A 20068-nucleotide genomic window follows, 5' to 3' on the forward strand; every position below is an offset into this window, starting at 1 on the left:
AAGAAAAGCTTCTTCTTTTGATGCGGTCTCCTATTGGAGGTTGGCGTTCACCACACCGTACTTCTCTCTGTCTTGGGTGAGATGAAAAATATCCTCACCTGATCCACCAGTCCAGTTGCAGATGTTTTTCAGCCAAGAAAGTTTCCTCCTCCCCCACTCCTCTCTTTTCCTCTCTATTATTACTTGAAGCAATTTATATTTCTCATTTCTAAGGGTGGGTCCCCAGATAGGCAGTTTCCTTCTCTTCACTAACCTCAATAATTCACGTTTTCTTCCTGCTCTTTTCAAGACCAATGTTGGTGATTCTGTCTAACCAAGATATTTTTAGCATGCATCTGTAGATCCACATTTTGAACGCCTCTATTTTGTTCATACTTAATGTTTTCAGCATCCAAGTTTCAACTACGTATAATAGTAAGGACTACACATAGAATCTAACAAATTTCAGTCTGACTAACAGATCTAGAGCTTTGTGACACAGCATTGTTCTGTATTTTGTAAAGACATTTCTTGCAACCTCTACTCTTGATTTTATTTCTGCTTCCATATCTAGATCAGCATTTAGCCAACTACCAAGGTATTTAAAATGAGTCACTATCTAATGGAGCTCCAATCAGTAATAGCAGGACTTGGCTTACTGGAGATTTACTTACAGTCATGTATTTGGTCTTGTTGACATTGATTTCTTAAACCCATATCATTACATTTGTTCTTAATACAGTCCAAAAGCAATTGAAGGTCATCTATATTTTCTGCGAATATAGCAGTATCATATGTTATTCATCAGCTGACCATTTATTTTAATTGTTGTTATTTGGTTTTTAGGAGCATTAGCAACTAAGGCCATATTGCTCTGGGATATGCAGTGGTCATTCCCTGACCTTTCCGCATCCTCCGTATTTGGTGGTTTATTTTAATTACTTCTTTCCTTTCCCACAATGCATTTTGGAAAATAACTTCAGAATAGATGTTAAATAGCATGAGGGAGAGAATGCAACTCTGCCTTACCACTCTTTTTATATTGATCTCATCAGTTTCACCCTCTTCAACGCTTACAGTGGCTGTTTGATTCCAGTAGATTGAAAGCCTTTTCAAAGTCTATGAAGCAGATGAACATCTGGTGTTCTCTACATTTTTGTAAGAACATGTTCATACTTAGGACAGCTTCTCTTGAGCCTAGTCCGCTTCGGAATCCAAATTGAGTGTCAGATTGCTGATTCACATTTTTTTGTAAATCCTGTTTTGGATTATCTGTAGCAGCAGCTTCAACATGTGGCTCATCAAACTAATAAGACAAAAATCGTTTCATGAGGTGATGTTGTTCTTTGGAAGAGGGATGAACGAGGACCCCAACCAATCGTTAGGTAGTGTTCCATTTAGATATATTTTATTGAACATTTTTGGTTAGATCTTTCAGATTTTCTTCATCTAGAAGTATCACTATTTCAATTGGGGATTTGATCTGGGCAAACTGTCTTGCCAGCCTTTGCCACTCCGAGGGCATATTTTACTTCAGACTGTAGAATTTCAGAAAGGCTTAAGTTCTGCAAATCGCAGCATCTAGAAACTAGGCACTTGTGAGGTGCATAAGGCCTTGAATGGTTTGAGCAGGCTCAATGCTGATGGGATTCTTCCTCTTGCTCAGATTACAAACCTGAAGGGACATAAATTCAAATTGAAGAAAGACAGTCATAAAATAGATGAGCAGAAATTTGCCTTTAGCCATCAGATAGTTGATTGCTGGAACAAACTTCCATCCATCGTGGAAGTTGATAGCTTAAATAAATTCAAGGAAGAACTGAACAAACTTTTAGATTGAATGGATGTGTGAAATGGTTTTTTTTTTTTTTTTTTGCTGATGCTGTATAAGCTTGCTTTTTTGCATCATATACCTCTTAATGTTAATGCTAATTTGTAAAGAGGCCAGGGTTTAACTTGATTTTCAATTTTCATCCCAAAATATGCACACAATATGCCTTTCTAACAACTTCTGTAATGTTTTTCCATTGCTTTTTTTACAACAAAGCTACAACAGACAGCAATATGTTTCCAATTTATTTACATAGCCTTATGTTGCCAAATGCACTAAAATTTTACAATGCAGAAATAACAACTCTACTTGGCCTATTCTGTACTGTCATTCTGGAAAGCAGACAGCTTCCTGTAGGTATGTTGCTCTTTTAGTATACTTTTTTTTTATATATATACCCACTTCATTTACCCATTCCTTCTAATAATTTATCAAGACCTTTAAATTTATTCAATACCTACTTCTGCAATGCTAGGTGGAAGTTCCTTCCAACAATCATTTACTCTCTGGCTGAATGTGAATTTCTACACAACTATTCTGCCACTACCTTAATCAATTTATGTCTCTTTATGTGTGTTGCCTGAAATAGAATAAAGATGCCATTGGCATTTAGTTTACTTAACCCTTTTAAAGCCTTATATACTTCAATAAGTGTATGCTAAATAGCATGGGTGAGAGAATGCAACCCTACCTTACCCCTCTTTTTATATTGATCCCATCAGTTTCACCCTCTTCAACACTTACAGGCTGTTTGATTCCAGCAGATTTCTTCGATGAGTCTGATGTCACTTCAGGTTCCTATACACTTCAATAAGTGTATAAGGCTACCATGAAGCTGTATAATTTCCAGATGCATTACAGAACTCCAGTCTTTCTTGGTAAGAATATCCTTTTCTACCCCCAACTAATTTTGTTGATCTACTCTGTACTCTTCCCAACAGATTTATGTCTTTCCTAAAATTATATTTCCAAGCCTGTCTCCTTATGTGTGTTGCCTGAAATAGAATAAAGATGCCATCAGCATTTAGTTTACTTAACCCTTTTAAAGCATTATATACTTCAATAAGTGTATGCTAAATAGCCTGTATGCAGTATTCCACACTACTGCTGAAATAGGGATAGAATTTTTTTCAGCCTGGACTGTACTTGTTAACAGGAGAGACTGCTTCTACAGGGATGGGATACACTTAAATAGAAAGGGTGCAAGAATATTTGCTGATGCTATCGAGGCAGTGTTGGGTGGGTCGGAAAACTGATAGCTTGGGGGGATACAAGGACTAATAGTTTAACAGTGGCCGTAGGCAGAGGTGAAGGTGATTCTTGCACAACTTCTATTAGAATAAGTAGCGACCTCGAGCGTGGGGTGTTGGGGGTTTCAGGGACGGGTGGCGGTCATCGTGGAACGGGTGGGTATATGGGATGTGTTAGGGTAACAAAGAATAGGAGTAGGAGCATGTATGCTTGCATGTATACCAATGCTAGAAGTATAGTAAATAAATTTGATGAATTTGAAGTGTTGGTCAAGACATCAAAGGCAGATATTGTTGGGATATCAGAGACATGGTGTCACACTGATATAAGGAATGCCGAACTGGAATTTTGGGAGTACAATGTGTACAGAAAGGATAGACAGGATAGGAAGGGAGGAGGTGTTATGCTGTTAATTAAGAAAAACATAAAATAAAAAGAAGTGCATCCAGTTAATATAGATGAACAGTGCACTGTTGAGTCAGTTTGGTGTGACATAAGCACTGCGAAAGCAAAAATAAGAGTAGAAGTGTGTTATACGCCTAATGACTCGAATGAGTGCAATGAACAATTGTACAGAGAAATAGAGTGGGCTAGTAAATCGGAATGTCTTATAATGGGGGATTTCAACTTCCCAGATATTGACTGGAACTTGTGGGTTGGGCACTCACACACTAGTCAGACATTTCTGGATTTATTGGATGATTGTTTTCTGTAGCAGCATGTTCAAGAGGCAACCAGAGAAAGTAATACTCTTGATCTGGTTATCAGCAGTGATCATTCATGTATTAGGAATTTGCAGATAAAAGAACCACTAGGTGGCAGTGATCACAGTGTACTGACGTGGGATTTACTTAAAGATTTAATTACCATCAGGGGTAAAGGAAAGGGTTTTTGCTTCCGTAAAGGCGAGTACAGTGGTCTCCAACAGTTTTTAAATTCTGTACAGTGGAATCAACTCATGATGTTACCAACAGTAAATTCTAAGTGGGAAGCATTCAAGGAATTAATCGTGGATGCTACAAAAAGTTTCATACCTATTAAGAAATATTGTTCACGGTTTATGCCTAAATGGTTGTCAAATAAACTAATGAGACTCATAACAGAGAAGAAAAATGCATGGGATGCATACAAATTAACACGTGACACAGAAGCCTATGATAGCTACAAGTTGATCTGTACCCAAGTTACAAAGGAGGTTAGGCAGGCGAAGGCAGATTACGAGAAATCCTTGGCAAAAGATGCTAAGAAAAACAGCAAGGATTTCTTTACTTATATAAACTCTAAAAGGAAGGGGATGAATCTGATTGGTCCACTTGACATCAATGGTTCGACTGTTGATGATCCTGCTCAGATAGCAAACAAACTGAATGAGTATTTTGCATCTACATTCACACATAAGGAATTATTAAGGTTTGAAAATGGCAGAAGGTTATCAAATTGTAGCAGGGTGCTTAATGATCTTGTAATAACTGAGAGCAAAGTGGAAGAGAAATTGTTGAAGTTAAACGTAAGAAAAGCACCTGGGGTGGATGGGATCTATTGGGGGGAGACAAAGACCAATAGATTGACAGTAGCCACTGGCAGAGGTGAAAGAGATTCTTGCACTGCTTCTATTAGAATGAGCAGAAGCCTGAAAAACAAGATGCATGGTACTTCAGAGACTGCTGGGAGCCATTGCAGTACAAGTAAACACATGGGTTGTGTTAGGGTAGCTAAGAATAGAAACAGGTGCAGGTATACTTGCGTGTACACCAATGCTAGGAGTTTAGTAAATAAATTTGATGAATTTGAGGTATTGCTCAAAACATCAAAGGCAGATATTGTTGGGATATCAGAGACGTAGTGTCACACAGATATAAGGGATGCAGAACTGCAATTTGGGGAGTACAACGTCTACAGAAAGGATAGACAGGATAGGAAGGGAGGAGGGGTTATGCTATTAGTTAAGAAACACATAAAAACCAAGGAAGTGAAGCCAGTCGACATCGCTGGACAGTGCAGTGTGGAGTCAGTTTGGTGTGACATAAACATTGGGAGATCAAAATTGAGAGTAGGAGTGTGCTATAGGCCTAATGACTCTGATGAGTATAATAAGGAACTGTACAGGGAAATAGAGTGTGCCAGTAAATCAGAGAGTCTTATAATGGGAGATTTTAATTTCCCAGATATTGACTGGAATTTGGGGGCTGGTTACTCACACACTAGCAGGACTTTTGTGGATTTATTGGATGATTGTTTTCTACATCAGCATGTTCGGGAGGCAACTAGAGGGAGTAATACTCTTGATTTGATTATCAGCAGTGATTCTTCATGCATTAAGAATCTGCAGATAAATGAACCACTAGGTGGCAGTGATCACAGTGTGCTGAAGTGGGATTTACTCAAAGAGGTAACTACCATTAGGGGTAAAGGGAAGGGTTATTGCTTCCGTAAAGGCGACTACGATGGACTGAGACAGTATTTAAATTCCATACAGTGGGACCAACTGATGATGTTACCAACAGCAAATTCAAAATGGGAAGCATTCAAAGAACTTATCATGGAAGCTACTAGGCTTTACATACCAACTAAGAAATATTGTTCAAGGTTAAGGCCAAAATGGATGTCAGATGAACTAATGAGGCATATGGCAGAGAAGAAAAATGCATGGGATACATACAAATTAACACATGACACAGAAGCCTATGATAGATACAAGTTGATATGCAACCAAGTTACAAAGGAGGTTAGGCAGGCGAAGGCAGATTACGAGAAATCCTTGGCAAGGGATGCAAAGAAAAACAGCAAAGAGTTCTTTACTTATGTAAACTCTAGAAGGAAGGGGATGAATCAGATTGGTCCACTCGATATTGATGGGTCAAGTGTTGATGATCCTGCTCAGGTAGCTAACAAACTAAATGAATATTTTGCATCGACATTCACACATGAGGAGTTATTCAGCGAGGGGAATGCCAGAGGTGTATTCAACTCTAGCAGTAAGCTACAGAATCTTGAAATAACTGGGAGTAAAGTGGAGGAGAAACTGTTGAAGATAAACACAAGAAAGGCACCCGGGGTGGATGGGATCTATCCAGTTATATTAAAGGAGGCAGCAAAGGAAGTAAGCAAACCCTTAGCCATAATTATGAGAGCTTCCTTGGACTCAGGGGAGGTACCCATAGACTGGAAATGTGCAAATGTGACCCCAATTCACAAAGGAGGATCAAAAGCTGACACAAGTAATTATAGACCTGTGAGCTTAACTTCTGTTCCAGGAAAATTAATGGAGGCACTGGTTAAAGAAGCACTGCAGGATCATTTAGACAAGACTTCAGTTATAGCTCAGACACAGCATGGTTTTGTTAAGGGGAAGTCTTGCCTGACCAACTTGATTGGATACTATGATGCAGTCACAAAAGAACTGGATGCAGGGAATAACTTTGATATTATATACTTGGATCTTAGAAAGGCTTTTGATACTGTTGCACATGGAAGACTGCTACACAAATTGGAGCAGTGTGACATTGGAGGCAAATTGCTGCTATGGATAAAGAGGTGGTTGAGGGGGAGAAGACAGAGAGTGGTAATCAATGGATACTGCTCATCGTGGACTGATGTTATTAGTGGAGTCCCTCAGGGCTCAGTGTTGGGTCCATTATTGTTTTCTGTATTTATAAATGATATTGATGATGGTATATCGGGCTTAATGTCCAAGTTTGCAGACGATACAAAGGTTGGCAGGGTTGTCAAGGACACTACTGACACTATGCTGCTGCAACAGGATCTGGAAAGGTTGAGCAGATGGGCTGAGAGGTGGCAAATGAAGTTTAACATTGACAAATGTAAAGTACTACACATGGGAAACAGCAACCCCAGAGCAACGTATCAACTCTGTGGTACTACACTGACAGTGGTAGAGAATGAAAGGGACTTGGGGGTGGTTGTGCAGGCAGATATGAAGTTCTCTGAGCAGTGCAGACGGGCTGCAAGAGAAGCTCATGGAGTATTGTCAATGATATACAGGAATTTTTCCAGCAGGGATAAGGAGGTGATTATTCCATTGTATAAGGCGATGGTCAGGCCACACCTAGAGTACTGTATACAGGTCTGGAGGCCTCATTTCAAGAAGGATGTAGAGCTGCTGGAACGAGTACAGAGAAGGGCAACAAGATTAGTGAATGGAACAAAGGGGTGCTCTTACGAAGAAAGGCTTAAGTTTTGCAAATTACAGTGTCTGGAGACTAGGCACCAGCGAGGTGATCTGATAGATGTGTATAAAGCCTTGAATGGTTTAAGCATGCTCAATGCTGATGGGATTCTTCCTCTAGCTCAGAAAAATCACCTGAGAGGGCATAAATTCAAATTGAGGAAAGACAGATGTAGGATAGACGTGCGGAAATTTGCCTTTAGCCAGCGGGTGGTTGGTTGGTGGAACAGACTTCCATCCCTTGTGGTGGAGGTTGATAGCCTAAATAAGTTTAAGGCTCAGCTGGACAGGTATTTTGAACGAACAGAGGGGTGAAGTGGAAGTGGGTTTTTTTTTTTTTTTTTGGCTGATGCTGCATAAGCTTGCTTTCTTGCATCAAATGCCTCTACTAATGCTAATGCTATCCGGTTATATTAAAGGAGGCGGCAAAGCAACTAAGCAAACCCTTAGCCATAATTATGAGAGCATCCTTGGACTCAGGGGAGGTTCCCACGGACTGGAGATGTGCTAATGTATCCCCAATTCACAAAGGGGGATCGAAGGGTGACATTGGTAATTACAGACCAGTTAGTTTAACTTCTGTTCCGGGTAAAATAATGGAGTCGCTGGTTAAAGATGCATTGCAGGATCATCTAGACAAGACTGCAGCAATAATTCAGACGCAGCATGGGTTTGTTAAGGGAAAGTCTTGTCTGACAAATTTGATAGGATATTATGATGTGGTTACAAAGGAACTGGATGTAAAAAATAATTTTGATATCATATATTTGGATTTCAGGAAAGCTTTTCACACTGTTGCACATGGAAGACTATTGTACAAATTGGAGCAGAATGGTATTAAGGGTAAGTTGCTACAATGGATAAAAGGATGGTTGAGTGGGAGAAGACACAGGGTGGTAATTAATGGGTGCTGCTCTTTGTGGACTAATGTTATTAGTGGAGTCCCACAGGATTTGGTGTTGGGTCCACTGTTGTTTTGTATATTTATCAATGATATTGATGAAGGTATATCAGGCTTAGTGTTGAAGTTTGCAGATGATACAAAGGTTGGCAGGGTTGTTAATGACAGTAATGGCAGTGTGCTACTGCAACAGGATCTAGATAATTTGGGCAGATGGGCTAAGAAGTGGCAACTGAAGTTTAACATTGACAAATGCAAAGTACTGCATATGGGTAGAAGTAACCCCACAGAAACATACCAACTGTGTGGTACTACACTTAAGGTGGTAGAAAATGAAAAAGACCTGGGAGTAATTGTGCAGGTAGATATGAAGTTTTCTGAGCAATGGAGACAGGCTGCCAGGGCAGGTCATGGGGTTTTGTCAATGATATATAGGAATTTTGCTAGCAGGGAAAAGGAGGTGATTATCCCTCTGTATAAGGCAATGGTCAGGCCATGCCTTGAGTACTGCGTACAGGTCTGGAGGCCTCATTTTAGGAAGGATGTAGATTTACTTGAGTGTGTACAGAAAAGGGCAACAAGATTGGTGAGGGGAATGAAGGGATCCTCTTACCAAGAGAGGCTTAAGTTCTGCAAATTGCAGTGGCTGGAGACTAGGCACCTGCGCGGTGATCTGATTGAGGTGTATAAGGCCTTGAATGGGTTCAGAAATGCATGAACATTTTTGCATATTATATTCAGCAGCATAAAAAAATTATAAAATTCTGCATGTGATGTAAAAAAAAAAAACTAGTTCCATTTTTGAATTCTGCATAGACAAATTACTAAAAGACAATCAGCCAAACTTCAAAATCATTGTAGGCATTGGGGTCTGGTTGAAACCATAAATCAACTTCTTTGAAGAATTTATTTAAGTAGTTTTGAGGGATGCCGATGACATCCCTAACACTACCATTGCTTAATACTGAAAAAAAATAGTCTTGTTAAGATTAATTCTTTTACTAGCCAAATTTCAGATTGCCCTTTAGAAGTACGAGCATGACCTGCAACTTTAATATATTTTTAAATGAGAAAAATTTTTACATTTACACTAATGGAGTGCCACCACTAACTGTCACACTCTATACTATGTTATAAAACATTGTTTAAAATGATGCACTCACTGATTCCTTATTACAGTAAGGATTTTTCCATTTTTATGTGTTTAATGATGTTGATATCTAAGTTACTTTTTTTTTTTTCCTTTTCAAAATTTAAATTACCTTATTCTTTGCATAAAATTGGTATTGATGTAATGTATGAAGTAAAGACAGAGAATCTTTCCCTCCAGATAAGCATACAAGAACTTTATCTCCATCTTTTATCATCCGAAATTGTTTAACAGCCTGCAATATACAATGTATATACTTATGAAATTAACAATAGAAAGAATTACAATCCATTAACTGTTACAAAAGTTATCTGCATAAAAAAAGAAAAAGAGCACACATGCATGTATTTTTTTTAAAAATATATTTAAAAGAAATAAAATGCATCTAGGAAATATGAATAAATCCAGTTTTATTCTTTACTTGTCAATAACAAGTCATATATATTCAACATATTGAAGCTGATGTTTTTATGTAATACTTGACTTACCTTTAGAAAAGGTCTGAAGATGTTATTAGGAGGAGAGTACCACTGACAGTTTAAATGGATACCAGATGTACTGTTCAAACAGGTTTTGTTTTCCTGCAAATATGACTCTGGTGTTGAGCATATACTTTGCACACAGTTCTTAGCATTTTTATGGACTTCAGCTGACATATTCATTTTTGACATTACCGTTTCACTAATGTTTTCGTAACATGTTCCACTGTTTTTAACAGTCTCATTAGGCACAGGGAATGAAGGACAATTACTACTAATTCGATATTTGTTATGATATTTACTGTTCTTTTCAGTAATTAAGAAATCTTTCGTATGTTTTCTGTCAATATCAATACTGTCAGCACATGAACTGAACTCAGTATCTACAGTACAATATTTGGGGTAGTCAAAATTCATAACATGAGCCTTGTGGATTATATCTGGACTAAAATTTAACAAAGAATTTAACCTGGGAAAAAAAGGTAATTTTTTTATGGAACTATTCTCTTCTTTAAACAAATATTTTTGAGCTTCACTAGGTAAAAGAAACCATCGTAAATCAGAAGTGTCCTTGTCAAACATTACTTCTTGATCGGAGAGTTTAAATCGTCGTATATTCTGAAATTAAGAAAAAAATAAAAATTAAATACTGAAAATTAAGAAAATTATATAAACTTACTAGCAGTTTAAATCATTCTAAATCACTATAACAGTCATCACTTTGAATACTGTAAGACTTAAATCCCTTTATAACAGAAATATACAATCATACCAGAAATAGTATGGGTATATATTTCATATCTAAATTGGTATGATTATATACAAAATACAGGCAGTTCCCGACGTTACGAGTTAATTCATTCCTAGCGTGTGTTCGTAAAGTGGGAATTTATTTCCCATAGACATAATGTTAAAAATAGGGGTTAAGTTATCAACAATGAAATTAGTTAGCTAATTAGTTTACATTTAAACAATGATTGAGTTTTCCAAAGAAATGAAAACATAGCCTGTAAATACAAGCAAATTATAATAGAGAAATTAATTATGACTTACAAATGTTAAAGAATGTTTATTCTTCACTATCATCAACTAAATGCACACTCATTATTGGCTTGGCACTCGGTTTGTTGCACAAGGAGTTGTTTTCTTCAGAAATACTTCAAGAGGCATTTATTTCCAAGATAATCTCTTCTCTTTTCTTTATAAATTTAAATAGCATGCATGAAATTCAAAGGTCAGCTGGACAGTTACCTATGGGAGGAGGGAAATGCATAGGTTGTCTGTTTCCTTTTCTTTTATTAATTATCAATTTTTTAAAATTTTCTTCTTATTATTTTATTCTTTTTTTTTTTTTTAGCTGGTGCAGCATAAGCTATAGGCTTCCTTGCATCATATGACCATTACTAATAAGCATTTTTTAATGAAACACATAAATTGCAACTAACACGATTTGTGTGGAGTAACAAGTTTACGAAGCTTTAAAAAAAAAGGAATGAAGAGAAGATTCTGAAAATTTATTTAGGTTTTTTTATACGATTTAAGATTTCAGTAAAGGGGAAACAAGTTTCACCAATATAAAAAACCACACAATTCCAGCTATCGGTATTTTCTCAAATGCAATAATATGGAATTTACTACCAGTTTATAATTGATTGTAGTAACAGGAAAGCCCAATTAACCAGAAAGTGCAAATTTTTTTTATTGTTTTATGATAGTGACCTCCAGAAACGTGCTTTAGAAAAATATCGCAAAGCTGTTCAATATTGGTTCTTATAACAGAATATATGATAACAATGAAAGTGTAGTGCATTTTAATGATTTGAATTGGTAACTAATACAATTTACACTATAAAAATGACTTTTTAGAGAGTTATACAGCGAAAATTTCAACTTCCGAGGTCGTGGAACAAATTGCCAAAAAACAATGTGTTATTGGGTTCACATTATGATATTTTCACGATGCAATGTCTCTGGATGGATTAATATCATAAAGCGGGGTACGGTGTATTGTATAGCTATGAGTATGAAATGCAGTATTTATGAATGTTTAATATTCTTTTTTTTTTTTTTTTTTTTTTGCAATTAATGTTCATATTTCGATTTTGTTAATACTTGATACTTGAAAGAAAAAAAAAAACAAAAAAAAAACTTGTAAACCCGGGAACTCGTAAAGCGAAATCTCGTAAAGTGGGAACTGCTTGTATATATAATTGTATGTAAAAGTATTAACTATTCAAAAAACAATTTATTCTCCCATTACTACTTACTCTTCAACTATCCTTCGGCAATGGAGAAAACAGTGACAAGAGTCAGACTGCTGTAAAATAAGTGGTATAGTGAACTCAAGAAGTCTATCAGAAAAGTATATCTGTTAACTTTCAAAACAGCTGGACACTGGGTAACTGTAAACAGGAATAAAAAAAAAGGTTTGGCTCAAAACAGACAAAAAAACAAAACAAAACAGGAATTCTTCACAGAGAAGGAGGAAAATAGGATATTTTTTGGAAAAAGTGGGGTTTGAAGTCCACACTGCACTAGAAACTAAATCTCACTGAAAACATACACATTTTATATTAAAATATAACTATAACTTGTTTACTAGTACAGTATGCTTTCAAACATTAGCTTACCCTAGAATGTTTCTGTCTGTTAGATGTCAACTGATTATGACTGCTTCAAGAAGAATACTTATGCAAACTTTGCCTTCTTCAGAAATGTTGGGTCAAAGTTTTGTTTATAATAACACCACTGATGTTTAGACTTAGTAGCAACTGTAAAAATGTCAAGTACGACTTGTGATAATTCGTTACATTTCAAGCTTCCTTGTGCACTTGTCAGTTCCACAACCAAGGACCACTGTACATCAATCCTTTCTTCTGTCATGATTACGAAAGAACTGACCTGTCAGAACTGATACTGCAAATGTTTCCCCCCCCCCGCAATATCAATTCATTTTGATTCGATTTTAAAAAATTTGTTTCCCAAGTAGCACTACTGAATGATGAATTGGTTCTCTAAATACAAACATATTTCAATTCAAAACTAATATTCGTAGAAGAATAGGAGAAATTTACCTCAATATGATACATAGAACACTTCTAAGTATCATAATGAGGTGAATTTCTCTTATTCTTCTACAATATTTATATCAATGTAGAATGTATTGAGCATCATAGCTCTGTTATATACTATCAAATTCAAAATTAAATAATATTTAATTTTCCAAAACTCAGTAATTTTCTTTCTATGACTTCTGTTTAGAAGCCAGCAGACTTTTGACTTCCATAAGGAATCATGCTTTGGACTTAGGAATTAATGATACAAATCAGTTTTATATCATTAAATTTACTGAATTTATTCATAAAGTAAGTTATAAGCATATTAAATATTTGAAGTTAACACTTCATTTGATCATATCAGTACAGAAATCACCTCTGTGTCACATCATTGGTAGAACTGCAATAATGCTTTTTTTTTTCCCCGCCTATGTAAAACACTTATGATAAGGTTTGCTGTGAATTCTATTGCATACAATTGATGGGTTCATCATCCATCAACGTTTTTGGTATTCATGATGTATTGTCTCTGTGCTCATCTCTCACTGATCTTTTATAATAGTGACTTACAAGGAAGGTGGCCTTTATTAATTTATTGACAGGAGAGGACAGGGTTTTGGCTCATATTTCTAGACTTTATCGGCTATATGAGTTAGAGGAGTTACCATAATGTACATTTATTTACTTTAAAAATAAATATTTTATTATATTAGTTTCTAATAAACTTTTAAGTTCTTTCATTTATCTTTAATGCTTTCTAAATTGAGAAAGTATTATCCTTGGACTGTATCTTATGCATAGTTTTGGAAATGAAAAACCTGCAGAATAAAGTTTGCTTTTTTTATGACTAACTGAACAATTACAGCAAATTATTCTCAGGTGTTTTATAATGGCTACATTTATGAAAATAGAAAGAAATTTACAGAATTTTTAAAATTTCCCAATTTTAACAGTTTTATTATTTTTCATGAACATCGAAAAAAACTGTTATTGCAAAAAAACAGAAAAACTCTACAAGTATGTTACCATGGTAAGAGGTAAGGGTCAAACTGAATCAAAAAGGATTCTCAGTTGTAAACCCGGAGTTGACAGCTATGGAAATGCTACTAGTAAAAGAAATGTAAGGTTCTAGGGGCAGACAGTTTTTTGTTTTGTTTTGTTTTGACTTTATTGGCGCATTAGCTACTAAGGCTATAATGCGCCAAGACCATGTCATTTATAAAAAAAAATTTAAACTTTCAGTGACCTAATTAGTTAGGTCACTATGTCAAGAGGTATAAGAAAAATGTAAATTTTATAAACGAGCAAAAATATTTATTGATTTCAAAAATCTAAAAATAGCAGACAAGTTGTCATTCTCGGATAAAATCTGACTGAGTGTATACGGCTCAGTCAGATGATTAAAAGCAGTAAAACGGATATTACTAAAATCTGGACAATCAATTAAAATGTGTCTAATAGTTAAAATTGTGCCACAGGACACACACATAGGAGGGTCATCAGCCCTCAGCAAAAACAAATGAGTTAAATGACTGTGTCCTATGCGGGTCCGGGCAAGAACAACTTCCTCCTTACGATTCCTGCGCAGACTAGACTGCCACGGTTCAATTACAGGCTTTATACAATATAGTTTATTCCCAGTCTGTCTATTCCACGAGTCCTGCCATTGGGAGTGTATGTTTTGGTGTATTATTCGCCTGTAGTCTGTATAGGGGACTGACAGGCAGCAGATATTATTGGGAATTGCAGATTTGGCTGCGGCGTCAGCCAAATCGTTTCCCCTAATCCCAATGTGGCTGGGAATCCAGCAGAAGCGGATATCATATTCAGGTCCAAGGAGGAAGTGAATCTTCTGCTGAATACTAGACAGAACTGGATGAGGATTATATCTCACAGATATTAAAGCCTGTAACATGCTGAGAGAGTCGGAATATAAAATGAACCGTTGGTATTGGCATTCACTAATGTGATCCAAGGCTAACTTAGCGTGCAGCTCTGCAGTAAATATGCTGCATTCAGAGGGAATCTGCTCTGATGTAGTGCTATTTGTAAAGACAGCAGCAGATCCCACATATGACTCCAACTTCGAACCGTCTGTGTAAACTGGCGCGAAGTCAGAATGTTCAGCTCGGTGTGCTGAATAAAGCTGCAGGTAGACTGATGATGGAGTGTCCGACTTTGCCCAATTTCTAAGAGATAAGTCACATGCCGGGAGATGAGCATGCCAGGGTGGAAAGGGTTGCTTTGGTGTTTGGGCAACCTTGTCTACCTTGATATTAAGTTCATTGAGTAGCTCTTGGAGACGAATACCAAAAGGACGATTGGCAGTCTTACGGGTATTGTACAAGTTTTCCCTTCGTGGCTCAAAAACGAACGGCCACGTTGGATGGTCTGGCAGGGATTTCAGTTTTAAAGCATACTTTAAAGACAACTGCTTACGTTGAAGTGATAACGGTGGTTCGTTTGCTTCGATGTATAAACTCTGGACAGGAGATGTTCGAAATGCTCCAGTAGCGATACGTAGAGCCTGATGATGGACAGGGTCCAGCCATCAAAGGGCACTGTCTCTGGCTGAAGAATATACTTTTGACCCATAATCTAATTTGGATCGCAAAAGTGCACGGTAAAGCCGTAGAAGGGTGCATCGGTCTGCACCCCAAGATAAAGAGGAAAGCGAGCGGAGCATATTAAGGCCTCTTGTGCACTTTGTGCTGAGATGACGAATATGATCCAAAAAGGTCAGTTTTTTATCGAATATGAGTCCCAAGAATTTTGTGTTCGCTGCTACTGGAATAGCATTTTGTCCGAGCCTTAATTCAGGTTCAGGATGAAGATTACGCTTGCGACAAAAGTATACGCAAACAGTCTTCTCCGGCGAGAACCTAAAGCCATTAGCAAGTGCCCAGGAATTCAGCCTATCAATGGCTTTCTGCAGTTGTCTTTCAATAACCCTCATGTTGCACGACTGACAAAAAATGCTAAAGTCATCAACATAGAGGGCACTGTTTAAAGTTGGAGGAAGTTGTTCTGTGATGGAATTTATTTTGATGGCAAAAAGCGTGACACTTAATACTGATCCTTGTGGTACTCCCTCCTCTTGGCTAAAGGAGCGAGAGAGTGAGGATCCCACACGAACTTGGAACAATCGATTGGCTAAAAAGTTTTGAATAAAAAAGGGGAGATGCCCTCTAAGGCCTAGGCTATGTAAATCTTTTAAAATGCCAAATCTCCAAGTTGTGTCATACGCTTTTTCCATGTCAAAGAACATCGACACCAAGTGTTCGCGTTTTAGGAAAGCATCCCGGATGGATGCTTCCAATCTAATAAGATGGTCCAAAGTGGACCGGTTCCTTCGGAAGCCGCACTGGATGTTGGAGAGAAGGTCATTTGATTCTAAGTACCATATTAAACAAGAATTAACCATTCTCTCCAGGATTTTGCACAGACAGCTAGTCAGAGCAATAGGACGATAATTGGTGGTGACTTTTGGATCCTTTCCTGGCTTAGGAAAGGCAAGAACGATTGCCTTTTGCCAGCAGTCCGGAAACTGCCCTTCAGTAAAGATTCTGTTAATACAGAAGGAGCAGACAATCCATAGATTTTGGTGAAAGATGTTTAATCATTTCATAATGGATGCCATCTGGTCCAACGGCACTTCCTTTGGAAAGAGCGAGGGCTCTTTTCAGTTCCTGAATAGTGAAATCCCTGTTGTAGGGATAAATGCTCTTAGATTTAAAGTTAAGTGCCTGTTTTTCGATTTTATATTTCAGGACCAGGAACTCTGGGGAATACGAAGATGTTGCAGAGATGTTAGAGAATGTTTCCCCAAGAGAATTGACCATTGCAGTTGGATCTGCAATAGCGCATCCATTATAATCTAGGATTGAAGAAGGGTGGGATGTATATTTTCCCTTCATTTTCCGGATTTTATCTCAGACTACCTTAGAGTTGGTAGACTGGTTAATAGATGATGTAAAATGGATCCACGATTCCTTTTGACTCTGACGGCGTATATGTCGTGCTTTGGCTCGTGCACGTTTAAAGGCTATAAGGTTGGTCGTGGTAGGATATCGGCGGAATATCTCCCACGCTTTGTTTTGAGCCTTTTTTGCTGCTGTGTGTTGTGAATTCCACCAAGGTTTGGGAAATGGTGGAAACTGGGCAGATGTTTTTGGAACAGCATTCGCAGCTGCTTGGACAATATTTTCTGTGATGTACTTAACTGCATCATTGATAGGCTCTTGACTGACTGTGCTAAGATCAAAATTTGTCTGATGTTGGAAGGCAGTCCAGTCAGCCTGATCAATCTTCCACCGTGGTAACCTAAAAGGAAGACATGGGCTCCCACTGTGTAACAAGGTTATCACAGGGAAGTGATCACTTCCGTTTGGATTCTCCTCCACTTCCCAAGTGAGTGAAGGGAGTAGAGAAGGGGAGCAGATAGAGAGATCAATGGCAGAAAAAGTACGGGTAGGCATGTGGAAGAAGGTGTTTGTTCCAGTATTTAGAAGGGAAAGGTCACTGCCATTGAGCATACGCTCTATGACTCATCCCCTTCCATTGATGTTAGCACTACCCCACAGGGTGTTATGTCCATTAAAATCCCCAAGAAGTAAGAAAGGGGGAGGCAACTGCATTACAAGATCATCAAGGTCTTCCTGGGAGATGTCAGTCCCAGGTGGCAAATAAATAGAGCAGACCGTTAATAAAAATCCCACTGTAAGGCGAATTGCAACAGCTTCTATGCTAGTTGTAATTAGCAAGGGCTGAACTGGGGTCTGGTTTCCCACAAGGATAGCCACTCCTCCATGAGCAGGACCATCCGCAATTCTATCCTTACGAAAAATTGTGGTGTTATGCATTGTGGGATCATCATTTGCCTTTAGGTAAGTCTCCTGCAAGCAAAAGCAAACTGGCTTGTGCTTTTGCAGGAGGGCCTTGATGTCATCAGTATTTCGCCGGAATCTACAACAATTCCACTGTAGGAATTTAGCCATTATTTTGTCTTGGTTGGTCCATCAGGCGGCTTCTGAGGTGCTGAGGGCTTACTTTTATCAGTCTTGGGTTTATCTTTTTTGGGGAAGAATGGATGCTGTCCTGTGGCCATTTCTTCCTCCGCAAAGAGTTCCAAGACTGAATCTTCAGGTACCTCCTTCTGCTCGACATCCATGTTTACTTGGGTAGTAGGGGAGACTTTCCCTTTCTTATTCTTTTCTTTCATAATTACCTTTGTTACTTGTGGAGCATTAGGAGGTACCGATATAGGAGTGGCAGCTGATTGGTCCTTCTGTGCAGGATTTTGAGAACTTAAGAGATAACGCGCAATGGGAGTGAAAGACTCCTTTGGAGGAATGGTCATGTCCGTCTGAATTCCGACGGAACATCTCCCTGCTACCTTCTGGGCGTAGGTAGGTCTGTTGATATTCAGGGGTTTCACCGATTTCCTTGCCTCCTGGTATGATATGTTTAGCTCTGCCTTCAGCCGTTGAATTTCTTTTTCTTCTTTCCACCTCTGGCATGATCGTGAGTAGGCCGGGTGTTCGCCTTCACAGTTAATACAGGTGGGTTTTGCGGCTGAACATGCTGTTGTTTCGTGGTCCTTTGCACCGCATCGAGCGCATGCAAGGACTCCACGGCAGGCCATTCGAGAATGTCCATACTTCTGGCATTTAAAACACCGTAAAGGGTTCGGAACATATGGACGCACTGAACAATTGATGTATCCAGCTTTAATCTCGTCAGGAGGTTTAGGAGAGTTAAAAGTCAGGATAACGCTCCTGGTTTTAACAATTTTCCCATCCCTTCGTGCAGTAATTCTCTTGACGGCAATAACTCCCTGTGGTTTAAATTCGGAGCAGATTTCCTCCTCGGTTACGTCGAGAAGGTCCCACTCCGAAATGACACCTCTTGATGAATTGAGTGTTCTGTGTGGTGTCACTGTTATAGGTATTCCTCCGATTGATGTTACTCGGAGGAGATGTTCTGATTGCCCGTCATTTTTAGATTCAATCAAGAGATCCCCAGAACGAAGCCTCTTAACTGATTTGGGTGAACCTGCTAACCCATGTAACCCTTTTTGAATAAAAAAGGGCGACATTTTACCAATCGGTGTTTCATTGGTAGAATGCATGATTAAGAACCTTGGGACAGGCCCTGATGGTAATTCGGTTTGCTGCCTCTTTTTAGCAATAATGCTATCTGCTTCTCTGTCTAAATTTTCAGATAGGGACCGGGTTGGGGCCCCTGAAGAAGTAAGTTTATCAGGATTCATATAGTTTTTAAATTGTTCAGTGCCCGGGCTCCCCACCCACCACGGAGCCCAAAGGGACGCCCACTATCCGGCATGCAATAAATGCGCTCGGGAGTGGAACGCCAGGGCTACCCAGACACTATACCCGCACCGCCGCCAGCCTGAATCCTGTCCCTCGGACCATGAGGGTAGAGGCGTGGCATTGACACGGCTGACCCTCGCAGGGGAGCCTACTAGCCGATTGATCCTAGCCGGGCCTTCCGGGACCACCCGTCTTGTCGAAGCAGGGGCCAAAGTGGTGTATTGAAGCTGGGCCCCTCAACCACCAGGATCCCACTTTACGAATTTCCACGGGTCGCAGCGCACGGCAAACACGGGCTGTGGAACCTGGGCTGTGGGCGTTGGATCCCAGTGATGCTAGTCTGGAAGTCCAGCAGCGTTACTGGGAGGTCCCCTCACCACGTACAGGTGCCCACGTCGAGGGGGGCAGACAGCATACATCCTGTTATACTAAAGAAGAAGGCTGTGTGCATAAACCAGTTCAGAATGTTAATGAGATCATTATACTCTGGTACAATTCCAGTGGTCCGAAAAAGTGTATCAGCACTTCTGCAATCAGCACTTCCAAAGAGATTAATCCACAAAGAAGGTGAAAAAGAGGCGATGAGCAACTAAATTAGTTGCTCATCACCTCTTTATATCTTTATGTTGAATATGATCAAATGCTTTAAAAGTGTGAAGAGCAACTGCTTGAATTTTAACAAGCTTTTCAAATCAAATTTTTCTAATGATGAGTAAAGTAAGGTACGTTACTATGTTGGTGATCATTGATCAGATAGATCTTCACAAATCCATGTTGTTATCCTTAATGGATAACAACATGGATTTGTGAAGGGACAGTCTGCCTAACCAATCTAGTAAATTACTACAAAAAAGTCATAAAACAGTGGGATGCCTTAAATTACCTTAACCTCAGTAAAGCTTT

General features: G+C 38.6%; 1 protein-coding gene across 1 annotated transcript in view; it reads right to left on the reverse strand.

The window, feature by feature from the left end:
- LOC150088026 (uncharacterized) overlaps positions 1–20068 on the reverse strand; it is a 276978-nt gene that overhangs the window by 98929 nt on the left and 157981 nt on the right. The window contains exons 14-15 of the mRNA XM_090369988.1: positions 9787–10395; positions 9411–9533 (exon numbers count right to left, since the gene is read on the reverse strand). Coding sequence (XP_090226114.1) covers positions 9411–9533; positions 9787–10395 — 732 coding nt within the window. The remainder of the gene's footprint in view (positions 1–9410; positions 9534–9786; positions 10396–20068) is intronic.

Source organism: Mastigoproctus giganteus, chromosome 3 (genome assembly GCF_048544385.1).
Source record: "Mastigoproctus giganteus isolate SK-2022 chromosome 3, ASM4854438v1, whole genome shotgun sequence".
Taxonomy (NCBI): domain Eukaryota; kingdom Metazoa; phylum Arthropoda; class Arachnida; order Uropygi; family Thelyphonidae; genus Mastigoproctus; species Mastigoproctus giganteus.